This window comes from Colletotrichum graminicola, assembly GCF_000149035.1.
Source record: "Colletotrichum graminicola M1.001 genomic scaffold supercont1.4, whole genome shotgun sequence".
NCBI classification, from domain to species: Eukaryota; Fungi; Ascomycota; class Sordariomycetes; order Glomerellales; family Glomerellaceae; genus Colletotrichum; species Colletotrichum graminicola.
The window spans coordinates 246,129-266,443 of record NW_007361008.1 but is presented as its reverse complement, the minus strand read 5'-3'; the positions used below and the strand labels follow the sequence as shown (position 1 = coordinate 266,443).

Below are 20,315 nucleotides of genomic sequence, written 5' to 3'. Positions count from 1 at the left end.
CAAACCCTGTCTCAATCGAATGCACAGTTGGCTGCAGCCGGCGGATCAACTGAGCTGAATCAAATGCTGGAGCTGCAGCAAACGGCGGCCGATCGATCCCCAGCGATCCCCGAAGCTTCACCCCTGCAACGGCAGGAACACATCCAATTGAGGCAACGCTGACCCCATAACTTGAAATACCGACAACGTGACCTTTCTGTAAATTTCACTCCTTGGACCTAATCGATTCCGGGGCCACTGGAAAGAAAATAAGGATAGTAAGTTAAGTCACGGCTTCTATGTCACGTTCCAATTTTGCTTTTAAAAACACCGTCGCAATGAAAATTGGTTGTTCGCGAGGGCAACCCAATGCATTGCGTCATAGTCCTGTAAAAGGATAGATCCCTCGCACTTCGGACTGGGACCCGCCCCGAGGCTCATCTCATCGCGTGATCCAGATGGACTGACATTTTACCTTAGAACCAACCGCATTTAAGAAATTGGCGAACCTCGCTCTGACATCCAATTCACAGTCAGTATACAGCATTACACCTAAGACCGACACTGACCAACTTCGGCAACATGACAACCTTCATTCCTGCCTTGACCTTGCCCCACCAGGTCTTCGAGAACGCCGCCGCCTCGATCCTGCTCCCCATAGCTTTGGGAACCGCCGTCGGCTATTCTACGCGACGTACGTGCTTCAAGAAACCTCGGAAACCCTCTTGGGTATAGCCGCAGTCACTGACACAACCAACAGCCAAAGCCACGCAAAAGACCTATGGCGCGATCAAGAACCCGCCCTACCGCCCTCCCCCATGGGTTTTTGGTCCGGCTTGGACCCTCCTCTATGGGTAAAGCCACCCCGCACACCTGTCGCTCTTCCCTTCGACGAGCACGCCACAAACTAACATGTTACACTACAGTCTGATGGGCTACGCTGCCCACCGTGCCACCCACACCGGCCTATCCCCGTTCTCCTCCATCGAGCACATCAAGATGACCAAGCAGGGCGCGACCCTCTACACCATCCAGCTGGGTCTCAATCTTATTTGGATGCCCCTTTTCTTCGGTCTCAAGCGCCCTATCGAGGCCACCGTTGACATCGCTGCTCTCCTCTGTGTCAACACCTACCTGACCTACCTCTGGGGCTCCGTCGATGCCGTCGCCGGCGCCTGCCTCGTTCCCTACCTCGGCTGGCTCTCCTTCGCGACCTACCTGTGCGCGGGGGCGGGGTACCTGAACGACTGGGACATCAAGGGTGCTGAGGAGCGCGCTGCCGCCGCCGCGGACAAGAAACAGTAGTGTCGCAGCTGCCTTGACGTTATGGGCCCGAAAGAGACAAAGAAATAGGAGGTAGTTGCGTTGTAAGCTTGGGAACGGCGTTTACGGCTGGTGGGAGCATGTTTCTTGGTTTAGCATTCCGAAATGTCATTTATCCTCTATTTTGATTCTTGGGCGACGATGATCGTACCCGCTCGCAGGAGCTGGACGGATTTAGTTTACGCTCGGTGAAGATTGTAGTGAGTTGATATCCGTCAACAAGTTAGTTGAAGAGTTTGCCGGATAGCTTCTCTGCTACTCGAGATCGAGAGACGTTCAAAAAGTTTCCAGCCAACATCCCTTGCGCCCAGCATAAACGACACGTGTCAATTCCATTGTCTACCCCTGTCGTCTCTTCCATCGTCCCTCCCCTCCGAACGTCTTCATCATTCATCGCCGTGATTGTCTTGATCTCGGTCTTAGCGAATACACCATGAGAGATGGGTAGCCAAGTTACCCGGCCCTTCAGAAACACCCTCGTTAAACACGAACCTGAATATGTTCGCCGCGAGATTGTGGAGTTGAAGAAGTAGACATCCCGACTTATCAAGTACAATGGGTGACTGCTAACAAGGAGTTCCTGTCTGCGACTTCGTCATGCCTATATTGCGGTAGGATTTAAATTTCTCTTCATAAGAGACCTCGCTTGTTTTCCTGGGCCAAAATCATCTGTAGCGCAGACACGCGGAATCCTGTCATGGGCCAGCGACGGGGAACCCTCGTGGTCCCGTCCCACGCGACGAGTCAGCCCGCTTACATCTGGGTGTTCCAAGAGAAGACTCTTGTCTCTTGGCATTCACCATCTGTAGGAGACGCCAGTCCTGGGTCGAGGATCCTCGCGCGCAGCAGGCGCTTGCACTATGGCCCAGGTCGTTTCGAGAGTTTACCACCAGTACGATGTCCGCTTCAATGTACTACGCCAGCCAAGGTAAGCCAACTTTCGTCGGAGATGCTAGACCTTTTGAGTGTTCCGTTATGTGCCTGCCCTGCCTGAGAGGCGTAGAAAACATCCCTGAGTCAAGCATCCTCGATGAACCGGTAGTTGGACACTTTCTCTAATCACCGTTCCTTGTAAATCAACAAGCTGGGTCGTCGGTAATGCGGATACCAGGACGGCAAGCCGTAACGAGACCGCCTTCGATTTATATCTCGTAGCTCGGGCTACGAAAGCTCTCAGGGAACGCCACCAAAGTCGTATGAACCTGTGGACTAAAGTGGCCCAAGGCCATGTCAAGAATACCAAGAAAATCCACGCTTGCATATCCTCCCAACTCTTCATGATCACCACCCGTCTATCCAGGCCACGTTACCCAAGTATGTAGATGCAAGTACAAACGAGCCAAAGCTGTCCTGTTGCGCCTCTAAATGCTGTGCCATCCCAAAATCGAAAAGCCCATCCAACCTTTTTACCACTGCAACTACCGCGATCACCGACCATCCCGAGTCTAGGATATAAGAGGAAGAAGAAAGGAATTCTACTGCAAGGGAAAGTGTCGCTTGAGACCGTCAAAAACAATGAAAATGAAGGCCGAGCTGGGCGCCGAGCGCAGACAGGTGATGCCGCACCCCCGATACAGCCCCTTGAGCCCATGCTGCCGCCACAGCACCGCGCCCTCCTGCCAGAACGTCCTCCCGCGCGCCGCGTCGCCGACGGCCGCCGTCTGCATGCGCGACTTGATCGTGTCGGCGGGGAAGAAGAGGAAGTTGTACGACACGCCGCCTGAGGCGCCGGCCAGCGCCTGCTGCCACAGCGGCAACGGATTCGAGGCCAACACGTCCCTCTCGGCCTGCGTCTTCACCGCCCGCCCATTAATGATGTGGAACATCTTTGTCACCGTCTCCTTGCTGCCGAACCACGCCGCGCAGCCGCCCGACTCGCGGATGAGGGTACCCATCTGCCCATGCCAGAAGCCCAGGATGCCGTAGTGACGGTAGATGTCACGGATGACGGGCAGTGGGCGCAACTGCGGTGCCGCCACGCTGCCGACCTGCGGGGGGGCTTGGATCTTGCACTTGACGAGCTCGACGGGGGTGAGGACGTAAGACGTAAAGAAGCCAGAGAAGGCACCGGTGAACCAGAGCGCAGAGAGGGATAGTTGCTGGCCCTGGGGCGTCCAGCCGGAGGAGTATACAGCGGCGCGGCCGATGCGTTCGAAGAAGAACAGACTGCTGTTCTCGAGGGCGGCACCCACGAGCGGCGCGCTAATGCCGCGGTAGAGCCCGCGGACGCCCTCGGTCTTGAGGGACTGGCGGAAGCAGTCAAGCGGCCCCTTGTAGCGGAGGGGCTGGTTGTCGGGTTGGGACTGCAGGCGGACCTTGACTGTGTCGAAGGGGTACTCGATGTATTTTCCGACGACGCCGGCGACCTGGTGGGCGAAGGAATGCATCGTTAGCGAGGGGCTCTAGCTTCCTTTGAGAAATTGCGCGCAACATACAGATCCGTAGACAATGTCCTCCATTGCCTCCAGAGCCGCAGTACGGCTCTTCTTCAAAGAGACGGGTGCGTCGTGGTGGGGGATCTCCATTGCTGCCGCTGCCGAGTCCATCGTGATGACGAGTCAGGCCGTGAGATAGGCGAGACGTAGATGCCTGAGCGATTCGAGGTCGTCGTTTGTAGGGGCACGAGGCCACTCCCCCAGCTTATGCCTCAAAGGTCGGTGAAGAAGAGGAGAGGGGGAGGGAGGAACGTGGTTCGCTCGCTTGTCGTCTCTCGCTCGTGGAGTACCGTCCGTATCACGGGAGGATATCGCGCAGCTTTGGAAGCGTGCTCGGGCAGACTCGAACCAGATCAAGGACGACGAGCAAGACGAATTGCCAGAAAGGAGCAAGTGTAGGACGTCGGTTGAACAGGAAGTCTATTCAGCACTGTCCTTCACTGCTCCCCCTTGTTGTTGCGTTGAATCAGGGAGGTGGGATGACCATGCGGTGACAAGACGGGGGGGAACAGTTGCACCGCGGGGCAAAAGCGAAAAAGGCAGCGAAGCGTCACGGCGTGTCACCCAGCAAGCGCAGCTGGTAGCCCAGACTTTTTTTTTCTTCTCTTTTTTCGGTTCCACGAAAAAAGATCCACCGATACCAGGAAGGGTTTAGAGAGTTCGGTTCGAAGGCACTACAACGGGCTAGCAACTCTTGTTATCAATTCTGTTGATCCTCAAAGCAAGCGGTTTTTTCCCCCGCAGAGTCAAGAAGAAAACAAACCCCAGCGCACTGGAGGGAGAGAGGTGTCCTCGAGGAGGATGCAGTAAAATCGAGGTGTAAAAAGATAGAGAGAGAGAGGGACGAGGGATGGGTGCTGTCGAGCAGTCCTATTCCGCCAGCCCAAAGACTTATAACTGGCGGTTGGGTTGGGGGTTTATATTTCGACGTCCTGCCCATGTGAAAGAATCGGTGAAGGTGCGGGCGCAGGACGGAACACCAATGCGGTAATTACCTCTGGATCCGTACTCTGTGCTCTGTAGCACTTAGTACCTACCAAAAGGCCGGTGGGGATTGGGCGTAGCAAGGCCAGCATTGGGTTGCGAAAACCCTGCGTAAACATGGGATTTTTCTCTTCCCTCCCTCCATTTTCTTAGGTACTCATTCCGTCCTGCGTCAGGTACCAAAGGCCGCTTGGCAAGCCCAGAACATCCCGGGTCCTTGACATCAGACCAAGATGGGAGTTGGCGGCCGTCGCCATTCTGCTGGAGGGTGGGGTTACCTAGGCTTGATTCGCGGGGAGCTAGGCATTGGCTTCTGAGACGAGGGTCGGAGGCCACCCGAACACTCAGGGCGGTGGTTCCCCGCCATCTCCGACACAGACGCCCAGCCATCAGTAATGTAGGTGTGTCAGCGGAAACCGACTTAACAATGAAATACAAGCTTTTGTTTTATAAGAGATAATTGGATTGCCAAGCTGCCAGGAAACGGCCGGTATTTCAAAACGCATACCCTGAGCTTCCATGAATAAGTGTTTAAAAAAAAAGGGGTGGGTGTTGAAGAAGAAAGGGACAAGGCAAGAGTGCATGGAGACGCCAAGACCGGATGTGCCGACGATAGTCGCTCAGATATAATTTTTTATCTGATCAGATTATCAAGATAATCTTTCGAATTGGCAGAGCCCGCAGAATATCCCAGTTTTCCGTCTCTATCTGATGGTTACTAGCGAGCCCTTCCATCCTTCATCCACCCGCCATGCTACCGTCATCCATAGCGCTACACTACATTAGGCACCCCACTGTGCCCCCTTGCCTGTCGCCTCTTCTGCACCCCCTGCCCTCTTGCCGCCGCCGCCACCGCCGCCTCCTCCTCGCTGCGGCTTCTGTTGCGCGGCCTCGTGCCGACGAAGCTCCTCGGGCACCCGAGAGATGGCGCTCTTGGAAAGCATCTGCTTGAGGTCGTAGAACAGGTCCGAGTCGCTCTGTTCCAGGAACGTGATTGCCACACCGCTCTTGCCCGCGCGACCAGTACGACCGATGCGATGCGTGTAGCTTTCGATATTGGTCGCCATGTTGAAGTTGATGACGAGACTGACATCCGGCACGTCGATACCTCTTCCTGCCAGGTCCGTCGCCACAAGAACCTGCGTCTGCCCGTTGCGCACTGAGGCCAATGCCGCCTCTCTCTGCTCTTGCGTCTTGCTTCCGTGGAGCGTGACCGCCGAGTAACCCATTCTCTGGACGTCGCGTGCGACGGCATCGCAATTGCGCTTGATGTTGACGAACACGATGATGGGCGGGGCAAAGTCTCCCGCGCCAAGGATCTCCTGCAGCCGTTTCTTCTTCTTGTCCTCGCCCGAAACGAATTCGACCCTTTGCTCAACCGTCTCGACCGCCTCGCCGGCGTTGCCAATCGTGACGATGGCGGGACGCCGGAGGTATTTCCTAGCAATCTTTTCGACTGTCGGAGGCATCGTGGCCGTGTACATCATTGTCTGCCTGTATCTGTCCGTGGCGCCGAGGTATTTCTGCATCAGTTGAGCGTTTTCCGCATCATCTGTGTCTGGCTTCTCGTTCGATACGGGCAGCGCGTCGAGAATCTTATTCACTGACTCCTCGAAACCGAGATCGATCATTCGATCGGCTTCGTCCATGATGACGTAGCAGCACTGTGACAGGACGAGAAGCCGTCTCTCAATGCAGTCCACCAGACGACCCGGGGTGGCGACGATGATCTCGGCACCACGAGACAACGCATGCACCTGCTCCTCCAAAGAGTGACCGCCCACAATACTGACGACATTGAAGCCCAGGGGGTCGGCGAACTTGTGGGCTTCCGTTTCGATTTGCTGTACCAATTCACGCGTCGGTGCTAAAATGAGGGCGTACGCTCCGTCGTTCTTGTTGATCTCCGTCAGGGGCGGCAGGTCTTGGATATAGGTCAGCAACGGCAGCAGAAACGCTGCCGTCTTACCGGAACCTGTGACGGCCACACCGATGAGGTCTCTGGCCTGCAGCGCAATCGGGATAGCTGCTCTTTGAATAGGCGAAGGGTCTTTGTAGCCAACCCTGTCCACAATGTTCAACAGCTGTCGCGGCAAGCCTGACTCTTCCCAGCTGCGCATTGGGTTGGGAATTTGGCCGCCCTTGGTAGCGATGCCAAAGTCCTCCTTGAAGATTCTCCAGTCGCGTTCCCGCATCTCTGAGAGAGCCTTCTTTGTCCAGTGCTTGCCGAGGCCCGACCTGTCAGCGCGCTCCTTCGCCCTCTCTCGTGCCCTGTAGAAATCTTCCATGAACTCCTTTGCGCGCTGTTTCCCGAACTCGCGGTCTCTTTCTTCAATCATCCGTGCCCGTCGACGAGCAATCTCTTCCGCCTCCTCGTTGTACTCGCCGGACAAGCTGCCGAATGTGTATGATTTCAGGGTCGTGCTGTTTGATTCGTAGATAGGATCATCAAGCGTGGTGTCCTCTTCGGCGTCCCACTCGAACTTGAACTCTGTCGCCCTCTTTCGCTTCTTCTTCACCGAGAAGTTCGATTGCTTGTTGACCTCGGGGCCCAGGTATCGGTTGCGCAACAGTTCGGCCTCGATCGCCTCGGCAGACTTCTTCTCCTTGCCGTCCTTTGTCGACGCCTTCCGCTGTTCTTGCTTATCACGCCCTCGGCCGCCAGGGCCTCGGCCGCCCTCCGTGCTGTGCATGGCCTTCGGGCCCGTTGGTATCCTGCCGCCGGCTCCATTCTGTGCTCCGTTGACGGCGCTGCCGTTCGCCTCAGAGACCCATTTCCTCTCGATTTCGGCCTTCTTCCTCGCGTCCTCTTCCGCTTTGCGCTTGCGCTCTTCCTCCTCCTGTTTCGCCTTCTCTGCTGCCTGACGTTCCCTCTCCTTCTTTGGTATAAATCGTAGCTTCGATGCAGCGGCGTCGGCAGCCTTCTTCTTCTTGAGTATCTCTTCGAGGTCGAGAGGTGTCTTTCTTGTCTGGTTGGTACTCATATTGGCTGACCCGTGATGCGACACCAACAAAAACCGGTGGGTTTGGTCGAGGAAGATCTTGGGCGGGAGATGACCAGCGTTAGGTACGGCGATGGGTATGTACCAGCACCAGATGGATGTTGAACCTTGAAGCTGCGCGCAACCCTCTCTTTCAGAGCCTTGATGAAAAGAATAATGGATATGTTCTCCCAAGGTATTGAGCTTCGGATGTTTGATTCGTAGATTTTAGAACATCGAAAGGTCTAGACTGATTTTGTAATGCGTCGTGGAGAGGCCGAGAAGGCTGCGATTTGCGCCACATTTGAGGCCGCCACATGAATGCGATCCAATCAGATGCGATGACATTCGGCAAATCTTGCCTCTAGCCTTAAGCTAAACCCCATGTCAGGGACGTGCAGGGGTGGGTCAAGGCTGGGCTCCCAAATTTGTGCTGCAGCAATTGATCGAGCATCCCGAACGGCGAAGAAGAGAGCTTGCATTTCAGTCGACCGACCCTCCGAATCCCTTCATTTCCTCGACGAAACGGCAATGCCCCAGCGCTCACACCAGAGGACATAGTAAAACGCTGCTCTACCACGCGCACCCCTCGACAATGGCCGCCGCAGAACAATACATCCAGCTGGCCAAGGCCTTGCCTCAGCAGCTCCAGCGCTTCTTCGCCCGCTGGCCACCCGCCTCGATCCTGCCCGCCGGCGTGACGGTCCCAAAGACGGGCTTTCAGGAGATTACGCCGAACCCCTTCTCGCCGCAGAAGCATCCTGCCACGGGCAAGTGGCATGATCCCGTCTACTCGCTGCGCCGCCAGGCAGAGATTGTCAAGCTTGCCCGCCAGCACGGCGTCGAGGAGTTGCTTCCTCCGACCGTTAAGGGCACCGAGTACAGGATCGCCCGCCGCGTCGAACACGGTCTCCGAGTCAAGGGTACTGGTGTAGGACAAAAGGTCAAGGGAAAGATTCACGAGAGAATGGTGCAGCCAAGGTATGTGTGTCTCGTGTCTGGCCGACGATTCGCTGGGGCTCGAGTCTCGTGTCGAGGAATGGATACTGACTGTGCGGTACAGAATGGAGAAGAGGAGAGAGGCTATGCTGGCGATGCCGAAGTTGATCAAGGAGTGGAAGAAGGTAAGTTACTTTCGATGAGTCTTGAACGACCCTTTGACGACCTCTTACTGACATCACGCATCAGGTTGGAAAGCGAAACTGGACAAGGTTCCCCAAATAAGCGACATACTTGGCTCTTTCTTCACTTACGATGCGTCGAATACCATAGACGGTGTACATATACCATGTATTATCATGTACAAGAAACGAATTCAACAACTTGCAACACCATGCGATCCTTCTTTAATGTCCAGACCGCCCCTCTTCCCTTCAGAGGCCGAGTGGCATGCTACCCATCCAAGGCCGCTACAATTCATGGATAACTCTGGACGAGTGTCTTCAGTACCGATCTATCTGTGAAAGTAGTTCCACGGGCCGCTGCCTCAATTTCCCTGCAACAAAAGTCAACCTTTTTGATATTCTCGAACCACTCACGTGATCTCTCAGAACCAAGCTTCTCGGCCTCCAATTCGCCACAAATTTTCACTTACAAACCCACGACAGTGCTCAACTCAACTTGGGAGGGCGTCCTGTCCGCTGCGCCACTCTCCTCGCTCACCATGAGCCCTTCATCGATGGACCCCGGTGAACGTCACACATACTACATGATTCTGGGCATCACTCGCAAACTCCTACAGGAACAGGCGGCGGAGCCTCAGCAGATCATCAAACGGGCCTATCACCGCGCCCTCCTCCAAAACCACCCTGACAAATATAAGAAAGTCCAGACACTGAACACCACATCGGTAACATCCCACGCTGGCAACACCGCCTTTACAATCGACCAAATTTCTACGGCCTACAAGGTCCTCTCGGACCCAAGGTCAAGAGCAGATTACGATAGGTCCCTCGACCTCGCGCCCAACAACCAAGGTCCCAAGCGCGGCGAGCAGACCTTCCAGACCGGCGTAGAGAACGTCGACCTCGACGACCTTGAATTTGACGAGAGCGGCGGTCCGGACGCCGATTGCTGGTACCGCAGCTGCCGCTGTGGAAACCCACGGGGATTCCTGTTCACGGAGGCGGACCTGGAGGAGGCTGGCGAGAACGGCGAGCTTCTTGTGGGCTGTCAGGACTGCAGTCTCTGGATGAAGGTCCACTTCGCCATAGTCTTGGACGATTCATGAAGGTTATGAAAACGAAAAGAGGAATACTTCACCAATTCATCTATTTTTGATCTTTTCGGCTCCAGTGAAGGTTTTTCCCAATTGTAAAGGAGGTACAAGAACCAAAGATTGTATCAGGGTGTCCTATCGATTCGTAATTACAGTATTGGGCGATGGGCCGCCACTTGCGGCATAACCGGGCTTGACCAAGTTATCGGCATAATTCCCATATTTCATATCGATCCTGTATCTGCCGTTTCTGTCTTCGTTTTCCACCTCCTCCTTCTGTATTGCATTCCCTTATATCTGACTTTTGGCCTTTTCTTATGTCCACGGCATATTGCTTTCTCGATCTATCTCAGTGATGGCCGTGGTTTTGTCTCAACACTACACATGAGGGAAACCGGTCTTGCAATGACTGCCGTCCCTGACCGATTTTTATGCTCTTCCAAGGAAAGTATAACTCTACTGCCACGCATCAACGTCACACGGAAACCGCTCAATATTGTTTACCGGATGTGCTTCTTTGAAAGCAATTTTAGTCTTTTTTTGTTGTTGTCCAGACGGTCTTGCATTAGAGTCTAAAAAAGCAAACGTGGGTGCAATCGACCTCCAAAATGCTCTTTCTTTAGCCCTCAGCCAGTCCCGTGCTAGGAAAGATCAACCCCTTCACAACTCTTGTGTGTATTGCCTAAACGATGCCGATTCGCAAAAACGAAATCTCCAGTCCACACTCCGTAGACACCAGACCACCCAAATCCGGCAAGGAACAGCAGAATGCTACGAGACCATCAAACCCCTTACTCAGCCTTGGGCTCCTCAGAGGTGCTGGCGGCCGGCGCCTCGGCGGTGGTACCCTCCTCCTTGGCAGGTGCTTCAGCAGTGCCTGACGCCGCGGGCTCGGCCTCGGAAGAGGTCCAGAGGGTCTGGATATATGGTTAGCGATATAACCTTGATATTGGCCGAAATCAAGTCTTACCAGGTTGTCACGGAGAAGCTGCATGATGAGGGTAGAATCCTTGTAAGACTCCTCGCTAAGGGTGTCAAGCTCTGTGTAGGCCAATTGTCAGTCGAGTGTACAGGCCTTAAGCAGTGATAAGGGTACGAACCGGCAATAGCATCATCGAAAGCCTGCTTGGCAAGGTGGCAAGCCTGGTCGGGGGCGTTGAGAATCTCGTAGTAGAAGACGGAGAAGTTGAGGGCAAGACCGAGGCGGATGGGGTGGGTAGGGGGGAGCTCGGTCTGGGCAACCTCGGTGGCAGCCTTGTACGCCTCGAGGGACTTGTCGGCGGAGTCCTTGCGGCGGTCGCCAACGGCGAACTCGGCGAGGTAGCGGTGGTAGTCACCCTTCCTGTTCAGGGGGTCAGTCATGATATGGCTTTCCAACGGCCACAGTGATACTTACATCTTGTGGTAGAAGACCTTGGACTCGCCAGACTTGGCGGAGGGGATGAGGTGGGCGTCAAGGACATCAAGGATGTCGTCGCAGATCTTGGCGAGCTCGGCCTCGATCTTCTGGCGATACTCCTTGATGAGGCCAACCTGGGAAGAGTTGCCCTTGGATTCCTCCTTCTGCTCGATGGAGGTGACGATTCTCCACGAAGCACGGCGGGCACCGATGACGTTCTTGTAGGCAACAGAGAGGAGGTTGCGCTCCTCAACGGTCAAGTCACGGTCCTCAGAAGCGACGATCTTCATGTTCTCAACCATCTCTGCAAGTCCAATCATCAGTTTGTATCCATCGGTCTCGAGCGGCGATTACCACGTACCCTCGTAGCGCTCGGCCTGCTCAGCAAGCTTGGCCAAGTACACAGCATCTTCGTGACCCATTGTGACGGTTGGTTATCTGGAAGGCGATGGTTGATTAGCAAGTGTAGCAAAAAGGGGAGGCCATAATTGCGCTCCGGGTGACTGGTGAATGTGTATTTTGAGAAAACGAAGAGAAAAGACGTATATTGATATCGCGAGAGCAGGCTGGTGAATTCGGAGGTGAGAGGACTAGTCGCGGCGTATGCGCCTCGCTGACTTCATCACTTGCTTGAGGCTCCCCGCTCCTAGTGGGGTTTTGCGCCTCACCAGCCAAGATAGGGCGCGCAGAGTCGGTGAGGCAATCAATCGAGTACAGGACGATGCACAAAGGGCATCGTCGTCAGGCGGCCGGCGTAGATGGGCCGCAGTCGGCTGTTGAGGATCGGTGGAAGGAGACTGCGGCGAGGGATGCGATGACGACAGAGGGGGCACGGGGGGTTGATGGGGGGAGGGGACCACGTACCTTTTGGTGCGATGTTTTGAGGTCGGCGGGGATGTTCTGGTGGAACGATGGATGAGTGACAATGGATTGGATCCCGTGTCAAGAATCGAGTTGGTTCAGAGCAGGGGAAGAGAGTGTGAAGAATGGTAAACCGAGGCGGTTGTTGGACGATTTGCAAAAGGTAGTGCGAGGGTTTGGAAGTTGAGAAGTTATGAGACGAAAAGGTGATGGATGGAAATTGAGGAAGGGGCTCTGGACTGCACAATACATGAGGTGGCCCGGGCCAAAGACAAGGCAAGGCGACCGGGGGGGTGGAGGGTGGCACCGCACCAACTGGACTGGACGGCACCCGACTTGACTGGTTGGACGACGGGCAGGGACAGTGATGAGCCACTGCCTGACCAGTCACCCAGCAAGAGGCGTCTCAACCAATCCCACTGCCGCATCCACACTGTAGCAGATGAGCCCTTCTGTTTTGTTCCCAACTCGATGTTAGCCCTGGAATGGACGGCTCACGTGAATCGATCCCGGGGTAGCGTCAGGTATCGCGGCTGTGCTGTGCGGCTGACAGACGTCGGGAGATACCCCTCAAGAGACCCCCTAAAGCCTCTCCAGATGTGCCCTTCTTACTGCCAGCGACTGCGCACTCACTGCCAGCCCTGACTCTGCGACAGGCAGTGAGGCGGTACACGGCGGTACCTTTTGTCATTTCTGTGTCGCCAGTGCGTTCCTTCCCCGGGCCATCATCAACAGCAGTTGCAGGTCGACCTTGAATCCAGGTACACCTTACTGCATGTATTCCACCACCTGGCCCCAATCCAAGGCACCCGACGGAGAGGGCACACTTGACTCTTCTGACCTCACCTTATCCAGCCTTGACCTTGTTGCTGCCACTGCGCCGCCATCACGTCACTGTATGTGTTGTATGTGTGCTTCACTTTCTCCGGCCCAAAGTCAGCTGTCAGGCTTATGTCTCGGCTGCTTTGCAGAACACTTGCTTGTGCTGTACCTTACCTACACAGGCTCTTGGCATGTTGTGAACAAACTCCCGACGCAAAAGCCTGGTGACAGCCACCCCTTCCCTTCCTGTCCCCTCCCCTCATCCCACTTCGTCCCTTCTTTTCATGCAATCGTGCAGCGCAGCCATCCGTGCTTCGGGTATCCTTTGAGTTCAGGCAATGTTGACGGACGACTTACAAGTATTACTTGTCAGGTCGTTCGGTCTCACGCTGTTCTGCTTCTTGAAACCATGGCTATGTAGATACACAATTCCTGCTACCTTTCCAGGGTGAACCATATTCATGCACCGAATACCTGATCTTGTCCTTCTTCTTTCCCCTTTCAGTAGAGGCCAGGCGCTATTCTCGCGGCTAGGCGAGCCAAGGCAGCACTTACACGCGTGCCCGCGGTACTGGACTATGCTGTCCTGTACGGCTTCAGCGCTCCACTTGACAATTCCTGGCGAGACAAAGCGTAAGACCGTCACACCACAATCACCGGGCACCCCCCCCTCGGTCGACTATCTCGAAGTGACAGATCTCCCAACCCGGTGGCCCGGGGAACATCCCAGTCGTGCCCAGATTCAGCCTTGTCGGAAACGACAAGTCGATCCGGGTCGTAATTATCCAGTATACAGTACCTACTCGAGTGATAACCTCCACAAGAATCATTGGGATCGCGGGTATCGACTTCTACCGAGCACGATGCTCTTGTACGAGGAGCTTGTAGAGCATCGTGTGAATGACGACTCTTCGATAGACGGGGGCCAATGGCCCCAAATCCCAACATGGCGCAACAATCTCCGGTGTCCATAGGGGCGCTGTAAGTCCTCACGGGATCTTGCGGATGCCCCACGTCGGCATCTCCCAGCACGGCCAGCCTCGGAAATATAGCAGTGAGCACGTCGCTATTTTGGTCATAGCGGGTGGCCTTTCAATGCAGGTGGTCTGAGGAAGGACAGAGTTGCTTGGCCCATAGTCACCTCCACTAAGCTGAGAAATGCCGGTAGCGCATGTTAACAGAATACCTTGCTTCTACTGCTTATGACGTATCACATCCCCGTACCTCCGTACTCGCCTATGAGAAAAGACGGCCGAAGCAGAGCAAAAGCTCTCATCAGCTCGTTCCGAAGAATCAGATCATCCCCCCTCCGTCCAATAGCATTTAATCAGCGTTCCCTTTCCCGAGCTACTCCAGGCTCTTTCTCCACAATCCAGCCTATCACAAAACCCGTCGACTAGCACCCCCCCATCGTCATCGGTCAGCTTAACCTCTTTCTACAACAACACAACACCTCTCGACTCAATTCATCTTAACACCTTGCAAAAACTTCTTCAAAATGATGCGTATCGCTGCCACCAAGGCTGCCGCTCGCCCTCTGTCTCTCGCCTCCAGAGCTGCCTTCAGCACTACCACTCGCGCCATGGCCGAGGGCGACACTGGAGCTCCCTCCAAGTACGGAGGCGGGTAAGTTTGACTTCTCCCCTTACCTCTCTACCCTGTGCATGCATGCCCGGCGACCTCTCCTGCTTTAGTATCACCTCGGACGTTGCAGAACTAACGATTGGAATCTCAGAGACGCTTTCCAGAAGCGCGAGAAGGCGAACGAGGATTACGCCATCCGCCAGCGTGAGAAGGAGAAGCTTCTCGAGCTCAAGAAGAAGCTCTCCGAGCAGCAGGCCCACCTCCAGCAGCTGTCCGACCACATGTTCGTCACCCGCCCCCCTCCCCTTTAGACATGACGTCGCCCTCAATTTCAAGCTTGACTTGCTAATCGAACCGACAGCGACGAAATCACCAAGAACCAGGGCGGCGAGCACAACTAAACCCAAAAACAAAATGCATTCGCAGTAATATCAATGGCGAGCCAGGAGACCGTGTACGCTGAAACGGGAAGGGGAAAGCAGTCGCCGGCGCATACAGCAGGGTCGCGTATAACGCGATCACAATTTCAAGGAAAGTTCAGAGTTGTCATGTGAATCAACACCTGGTATTCACCCACACAGTCTAGGCTAATGTACATGTACGTATGCATGATGAAACGCACTCTTACGGCGCTTTAACCATCCCACTCAATGCGAAGCGACCTTTTTGGAGCCTTGCTCGAGTGACTATTGACTCTGGTTTTCGAGTCTTTCCATGTCAATTCTCCCGGTCTTAATTCTTCTCTCGTGTGTGCGTGCTGCCGAAAAAGAAAGAAAAATCCATATACCCAATGCCGCTGTCCAAACCCCGTTCATCGCCGACCCATGTAAGATCGGTAAAAGCTCTCTGCCGCATCAGTCTCTGGTGCTCCGTACTGGCTGCCAAGGTTGTTGTTCGCCTTCTGTGCAGCAGACACTTTGGCCTGCAGGGACGCGGCATTGGTGTCAATCCATTGGAGTTGCGACAGGTGGCCGTTGAGAACACGGACGATCTGGCTCAGCTGGAAGTGCGTTAGAAATACAACCCAACATAGATTGGGAAGATGGCAATGACTTACAGGGTCCTCGGGCTTGCTGCCCTTGCTAAGAGTGCCGGAGATGTCGTTGATTTCCTTGACCATCTTGGACAGGTCTCTGCTCTTCTCGTCGAGATTCTGCGTCAACTTCTCGGCGAGCTTGTACGTGCGCTCGCGCTCCTGGTCAGGTCCAGTCAGAGTCTCGCCCTGTCCCATCTGGCGGGAGAACATCTCCTTCACGTCGGACTCGTAGCGGTTGAGCCAATCTTCAAGCTCGTCCTGCTGACTCTCAACAGCTTGGAGTTGACGCTCAATCTCGTGGCTGGCCTTCTCGGCCTCAAAGGTGTTGAGGTAGAGCTTTTGGATCTTCTCACCGTTGTCCACCAAACCCAAATCCCAGTCGGCAACTTGGTTAGCGTAGTGCTTAAAGTCCTTCTGATACTTGGACAAGTCTGAAGCCCACCGCGTGATGATGTCGTCCATCGACTTGTTCTTCAGACGAGGGAGCTGAGAAGTAGGGCCGGTCGTGGATGCAGCTAGAGTATTTGAGTTGCCAGTCGTGGCGGATGTGGCGGCCGGGGCAGATCCGTTCTGGGTTGATGTTCCAGCAGCGGGTGTTGACAGTTTGGCGCCAAACAGACCACCAGCAGTTGCGGCAGTACCGGCAGCTGGTGTTGATGTAGTTGCAGCAGAAGTAGTCGCCGGCGCAGTCGCTGCAGGAGTAGATGCCGCCTGAGAGGTGCTCGCTGCTGGGGCGCCTCCAAAGAGTCCACCGCTGGCAGGTTTGCTGGCAGGAGTTGCAGATGACTGGCCGCCGAACAGTGAAGAAGAAGCCGTTGTAGCAGCAGGGGTTGCAGATGCAGTAGCGGCAGGCTTGCCAAAGAGTCCACCTGCACTAGAGCCAGCTTGCGTCGTTGCTGTCGCCGGCGTGGAGGATGTGTTGCCGCCGAAGAGGCCACCGGCAGACGATGTAGGGGGTGTCGAAGTAGTAGGCGTCGCAGGCTTGGCACCACCGAAGGGTGCAGAGGCGCCAGCTGTGGAAGCTGCGGCAGTCCCTGAAGCGGGCTGGGTTGAAGCAGTACCAGTAGCAGCCTGGCCACCAAAGAGGCCACCAGCGCTAGGGGCCGCGGTTGTAGCCGGCTTCTGGCCTCCGAAGAGACCACCGCTCGCCGCAGGCTGTTGCGTCTGACCGCCGAAGAGCGAACCTCCACTCGCCGGCTGAGCCGTAGAAGCAGGCTTGGACTGCCCGGCACCACCGAAGAGACCGCCCGCGCTGCTACTCTCCGCCGGCTTGGCTGCCGCAGCACCAAAAGGTGACGGGGCTGCAGAACCGGATGCTGTGGCACCGCCGAAAAGACCGCCTGCAGCAGGCTTGCTCGCGTCAGCGGGGGGAGCTCCAGCAGGCGTTGTCGATCCTCCAAGCGAAAACAAGGGCTTTGCGGGCGTTGCCTGAGTTGCCGCAGTAGGCGTGCTTGATGCAGGCTTGTTCATGCCACCGAACAAACCCCCACCAGAAGCGGGAGCAGGGGCTGTTGAAGAGCCCGACGCAGTGTTCTGACCGAAAAGACCTCCCGAGGGGGTAGAGCTGCCAGCGTTTCCGCCACCGAAAAGATTGGCTGCCGGCTTCGCCGCTGCGTTTCCTCCTCCAAACAATCCTCCGGAAGATGCAGCAGGAGTGCTGCTTGAGGCGGCTCCGCCGCCAAAGAGACCTCCTGATGCGGGGGCAGATGTGCTAGGCGTAGAAGAGCCTGTGTTTTGGCCAAAGAGGCCACCAGAAGCAGCTGGAGTCGATGATGTGCCGGTGGCAGGCTTGGCCCCGAAGAGGCCACCTGCGGTCGAAGGAGGCGTGCCCGTAGAAGCGGCTCCAAAGAGTCCGCCTGCTGGTTTCTGAGCAGCGCTCTGTCCGAACAATCCCCCGCCTGAAGCCGACGCTCCACTGCTCGATCCAGCAGCGGGTGTGTTGTTGCCTCCCAGGTTGCCGAAGGAGAAGCTGGGAGTGCCGCTGGAGGCAGCGCCACCGCCGAAGAGACCTCCAGACGCCGGGGCAGAAGTCGCAGGGGTCGAGCCGCTGTTCGACGTCGGCGTAGAGCTTGTGTTTCCGAAGCTGAAGGACATTGTTTCGAAGTTCCGTGGATTGTTAGGGATGTGTCGAGCCGGTGCTTGAAGGTGTCCTGGAAGCTACCTACAGCAACAGGAAGCTTGATCCGAGAAGTCGTGGACCGTGTAGTTCAGCTTCGTCGCATTGAGGTGCGAATCGACCTCTAAAACGTTGCTTGTTGTCAATACAAGTCTAGTTTTCGCTGCCGATAATGCGCGAGCTTATTGAGTCGGAAGCGTTCTTTGCTGGTTATCGGCGGAGACTGAAGCTGTTGTTGATGGCTGGCAGCTTTTTTATTTTTTTTGATGTCCAGCCTTTCAGGCTTACCTCCACGCGACTGGCGCGCTGTACCTGCCCAGGACAGGGACTGGTTGCCTATCGAGTGTTAGCGCGGAATTAGCCGGGGCCTGCCCCACGTGATGCTTGGCAGGCGAGTCTAGAACTGCATAGGTTCCTGATCATGTCTACGAGCCTGCTGATTATGCCCTCTCTGCCCAAGAGCCCGAAGTGCGTTTTTTCTGGTTTTCTTGTGTGCCGTCAGCTGTGCCTCTAGCTGACTTAATGAATGAGTTGCATTGGCCCAAGTATTCGAGTCTGGGATATCGTTTCTGCTATTAGGCCCACACCATTACGTATCCGCTAATCGACAGGATTCCCCTCCACCACCCACTCCTATTCCCTCCACCATCGATAAACTAGGTGCTGCTTCACCTGCCCGTAACACCAAGAAACGTTGTCCCAATTATACTTGTATCAACATCATGTCTGACAATGAGGCTCTTACGCCGCCCAGACGGTCTGGAACTAGCGACCCTGGCGCTCACGATCTAGGTAGACGACCCCCGTCGTTCTCCCTAGATGATGCATTTAGCCACTTGTCTAACAATTTGCAGCTAACGCTTCCGACTCTGACGATCATTTTTCCGATGCCCAATCTGCTCCTCTCAGCCCCGGAACGTCGCCGATCCCCAAGACTCGTGTAGAGAAAGTTGACGACGAACCATCATACGGCGAGGTCCCTGGAACGGAGGCTTACCGCCTGAGGGAGGGGGACGCTGAGCCGGATGAGATTGCTATCCAGGAGAAGAAGAGCGATGCGTCGTCGTCTGAGGGCAGTGCACCAAAGTCGCCCGTCATCCCTAAGACTGTTGTCGAGGAGGCTCCCGGCTCGACAGGGCCACACTCAGAGGAGTTCCTGGAGAAGCGCAAGGCAGACGCCCCAGCCGACTTGGTTGTGAAGCCGGAAGGCGAGACCGAGGAAGGCGGCAGTTCCGGTACGATGTAGAGATCCCTGAAATTCAAAGAGCATTCGTCGTTGACCTGGTGTCATTCGTAGATCCGTCTCCTGTATCACCTGCGCTCTCAACTCCGGGATCGCCTCACCTGAAGCGGAAATCCTCCAGGACTGCTTTGTCTTCGGCCCCATCCAGTGCAAGCCTCGCACCACCACCCGATGCGGAAGACGATGATGAGGGCGGCGGCGATGATTTTGGGGACGATTTTGACGATTTTGAGGAGGGTGCCGAGGCCGATGGTGACTTTGACGACTTTGACGACGGCTTCCAAGAACCAGAATTCGAGGCACCTGCACCAGCCCCGCCGCCGAGCTTGTCACAAGTACCTTCATTACCATTCGTGAGTATCTCGTTTTGCAACGCAATATGCAGAGAAATTGACAGATTCGTCATCCAGCATATACCTGATTTCGACGGCCTAGACAGCGAGGACGTCTTGCAAGCTGTCGACCCATACCTCAACACCCTCTTCCCGCCAGAAGACTTGGATGTGTCCCCTCCCCCACCAATAACCAAAGAAAATCCCATCTTCCTCACACCGCGTAGCGCGTCTCTGTGGTCACAACTTGTAGCGCCCCCGCCGCTGGCACCGCCAGATTGGATCCGCTCCCGTATCCGTCGCTTGTTCCTGGTCTCCCTGGGCGTGCCGGTGGATCTAGATGAGATCCTCCCGGCCTCCAAGCAGAAGAAGCTTGTGCTGCCATCACTCCAAGTCACGACGGCCGGATCACCGCGGACATCTTCGGATATCCGCTCCGTGGCACGGATTCGACAGTCCGACGCCAACGCCTCGTCGACGTCAGTCGATTCGAAGGGGAAGCCGTCAACATCCAAGAAAAAGGGCCCGCCGCCAGTACCGGACCTAGATCTCGTATCGGCCAAGCAGTTATGTGCCACCACAGACGAGGCACTGAATGGCATGACGGACGAAGAGCTCAAGGCTCATGTCGAGAAGCTCAAGGCAATGGAGGGCACGGCCAGGGAGGTGCTAGAGTATTGGACCAAGAAGACGGACGAAAAGATAGGCGACAGGGAAGCATTCGAAGGCGTCATAGAAAATCTGGTCAAACACGCGCGTAAGGTCAGGAAATAATGTAATAGAAATAGAGCTCATTCATCGTCCAGGGCCTATCTACCAGCATGCACCCCTGTCTAGCGATACTTGTATTTTCATCCCTGGTGACCCATGTGACCTCGTGTCATTTGCATTCATTACCCGTCTGGTTTTAGAAAACTGCCAACTTCCCCCTACTCCCCATTTGGCTGTGCCAGACCGACTCTTTTAAACTCCTGTGATGTTGAAGAATGTACTTTTCGAGAC

At 55.4% G+C, this 20,315-nt stretch overlaps 9 protein-coding genes across 9 annotated transcripts; 5 read left to right on the top strand and 4 right to left on the bottom strand.

The window, feature by feature from the left end:
* Positions 1-561: 561 nt before the first annotated feature.
* GLRG_01386 (TspO/MBR family protein) lies at positions 562-1,284 on the top strand (the record flags this gene model as incomplete). The annotated part of the gene is made up of 3 exons (XM_008092071.1): positions 562-673; positions 740-833; positions 906-1,284. The coding sequence occupies 3 exons, from the start codon at positions 562-564 to the stop codon at positions 1,282-1,284; spliced, it is 585 nt and encodes a 194-aa protein (XP_008090262.1).
* Positions 1,285-2,777: 1,493 nt separating this feature from the next.
* On the bottom strand, positions 2,778-3,848 carry GLRG_01385 (uncharacterized protein; the record flags this gene model as incomplete). The annotated part of the gene is made up of 2 exons (XM_008092070.1): positions 2,778-3,668; positions 3,738-3,848. 2 exons carry the CDS (start codon positions 3,846-3,848, stop codon positions 2,778-2,780), a joined length of 1,002 nt encoding a protein of 333 aa, XP_008090261.1.
* Positions 3,849-5,503: 1,655 nt separating this feature from the next.
* Positions 5,504-7,705, bottom strand: GLRG_01384 (DEAD/DEAH box helicase; the record flags this gene model as incomplete). Its single annotated transcript, XM_008092069.1, has 1 exon — positions 5,504-7,705. One exon carries the CDS (start codon positions 7,703-7,705, stop codon positions 5,504-5,506), a length of 2,202 nt encoding a protein of 733 aa, XP_008090260.1.
* Positions 7,706-8,297: 592 nt separating this feature from the next.
* Positions 8,298-8,926, top strand: GLRG_01383 (uncharacterized protein; the record flags this gene model as incomplete). The annotated part of the gene is made up of 3 exons (XM_008092068.1): positions 8,298-8,683; positions 8,766-8,826; positions 8,891-8,926. 3 exons carry the CDS (start codon positions 8,298-8,300, stop codon positions 8,924-8,926), a joined length of 483 nt encoding a protein of 160 aa, XP_008090259.1.
* Positions 8,927-9,365: 439 nt separating this feature from the next.
* GLRG_01382 (CSL zinc finger) lies at positions 9,366-9,932 on the top strand (the record flags this gene model as incomplete). The annotated part of the gene is made up of 1 exon (XM_008092067.1): positions 9,366-9,932. The coding sequence occupies one exon, from the start codon at positions 9,366-9,368 to the stop codon at positions 9,930-9,932; it is 567 nt and encodes a 188-aa protein (XP_008090258.1).
* A 779-nt stretch (positions 9,933-10,711) lies between these two features.
* Positions 10,712-11,741, bottom strand: GLRG_01381 (uncharacterized protein; the record flags this gene model as incomplete). Its single annotated transcript, XM_008092066.1, has 5 exons — positions 10,712-10,837; positions 10,891-10,961; positions 11,021-11,262; positions 11,317-11,623; positions 11,681-11,741. 5 exons carry the CDS (start codon positions 11,739-11,741, stop codon positions 10,712-10,714), a joined length of 807 nt encoding a protein of 268 aa, XP_008090257.1.
* Positions 11,742-14,500: 2,759 nt separating this feature from the next.
* GLRG_01380 (uncharacterized protein) lies at positions 14,501-14,987 on the top strand (the record flags this gene model as incomplete). Its single annotated transcript, XM_008092065.1, has 3 exons — positions 14,501-14,628; positions 14,738-14,869; positions 14,948-14,987. 3 exons carry the CDS (start codon positions 14,501-14,503, stop codon positions 14,985-14,987), a joined length of 300 nt encoding a protein of 99 aa, XP_008090256.1.
* A 410-nt stretch (positions 14,988-15,397) lies between these two features.
* On the bottom strand, positions 15,398-17,716 carry GLRG_01379 (uncharacterized protein; the record flags this gene model as incomplete). Its single annotated transcript, XM_008092064.1, has 2 exons — positions 15,398-15,586; positions 15,644-17,716. The coding sequence occupies 2 exons, from the start codon at positions 17,714-17,716 to the stop codon at positions 15,398-15,400; spliced, it is 2,262 nt and encodes a 753-aa protein (XP_008090255.1).
* A 744-nt stretch (positions 17,717-18,460) lies between these two features.
* GLRG_01378 (uncharacterized protein) lies at positions 18,461-20,087 on the top strand (the record flags this gene model as incomplete). Its single annotated transcript, XM_008092063.1, has 4 exons — positions 18,461-18,530; positions 18,593-18,973; positions 19,036-19,334; positions 19,392-20,087. 4 exons carry the CDS (start codon positions 18,461-18,463, stop codon positions 20,085-20,087), a joined length of 1,446 nt encoding a protein of 481 aa, XP_008090254.1.
* Between the last annotated feature and the right edge of the window lie 228 nt (positions 20,088-20,315).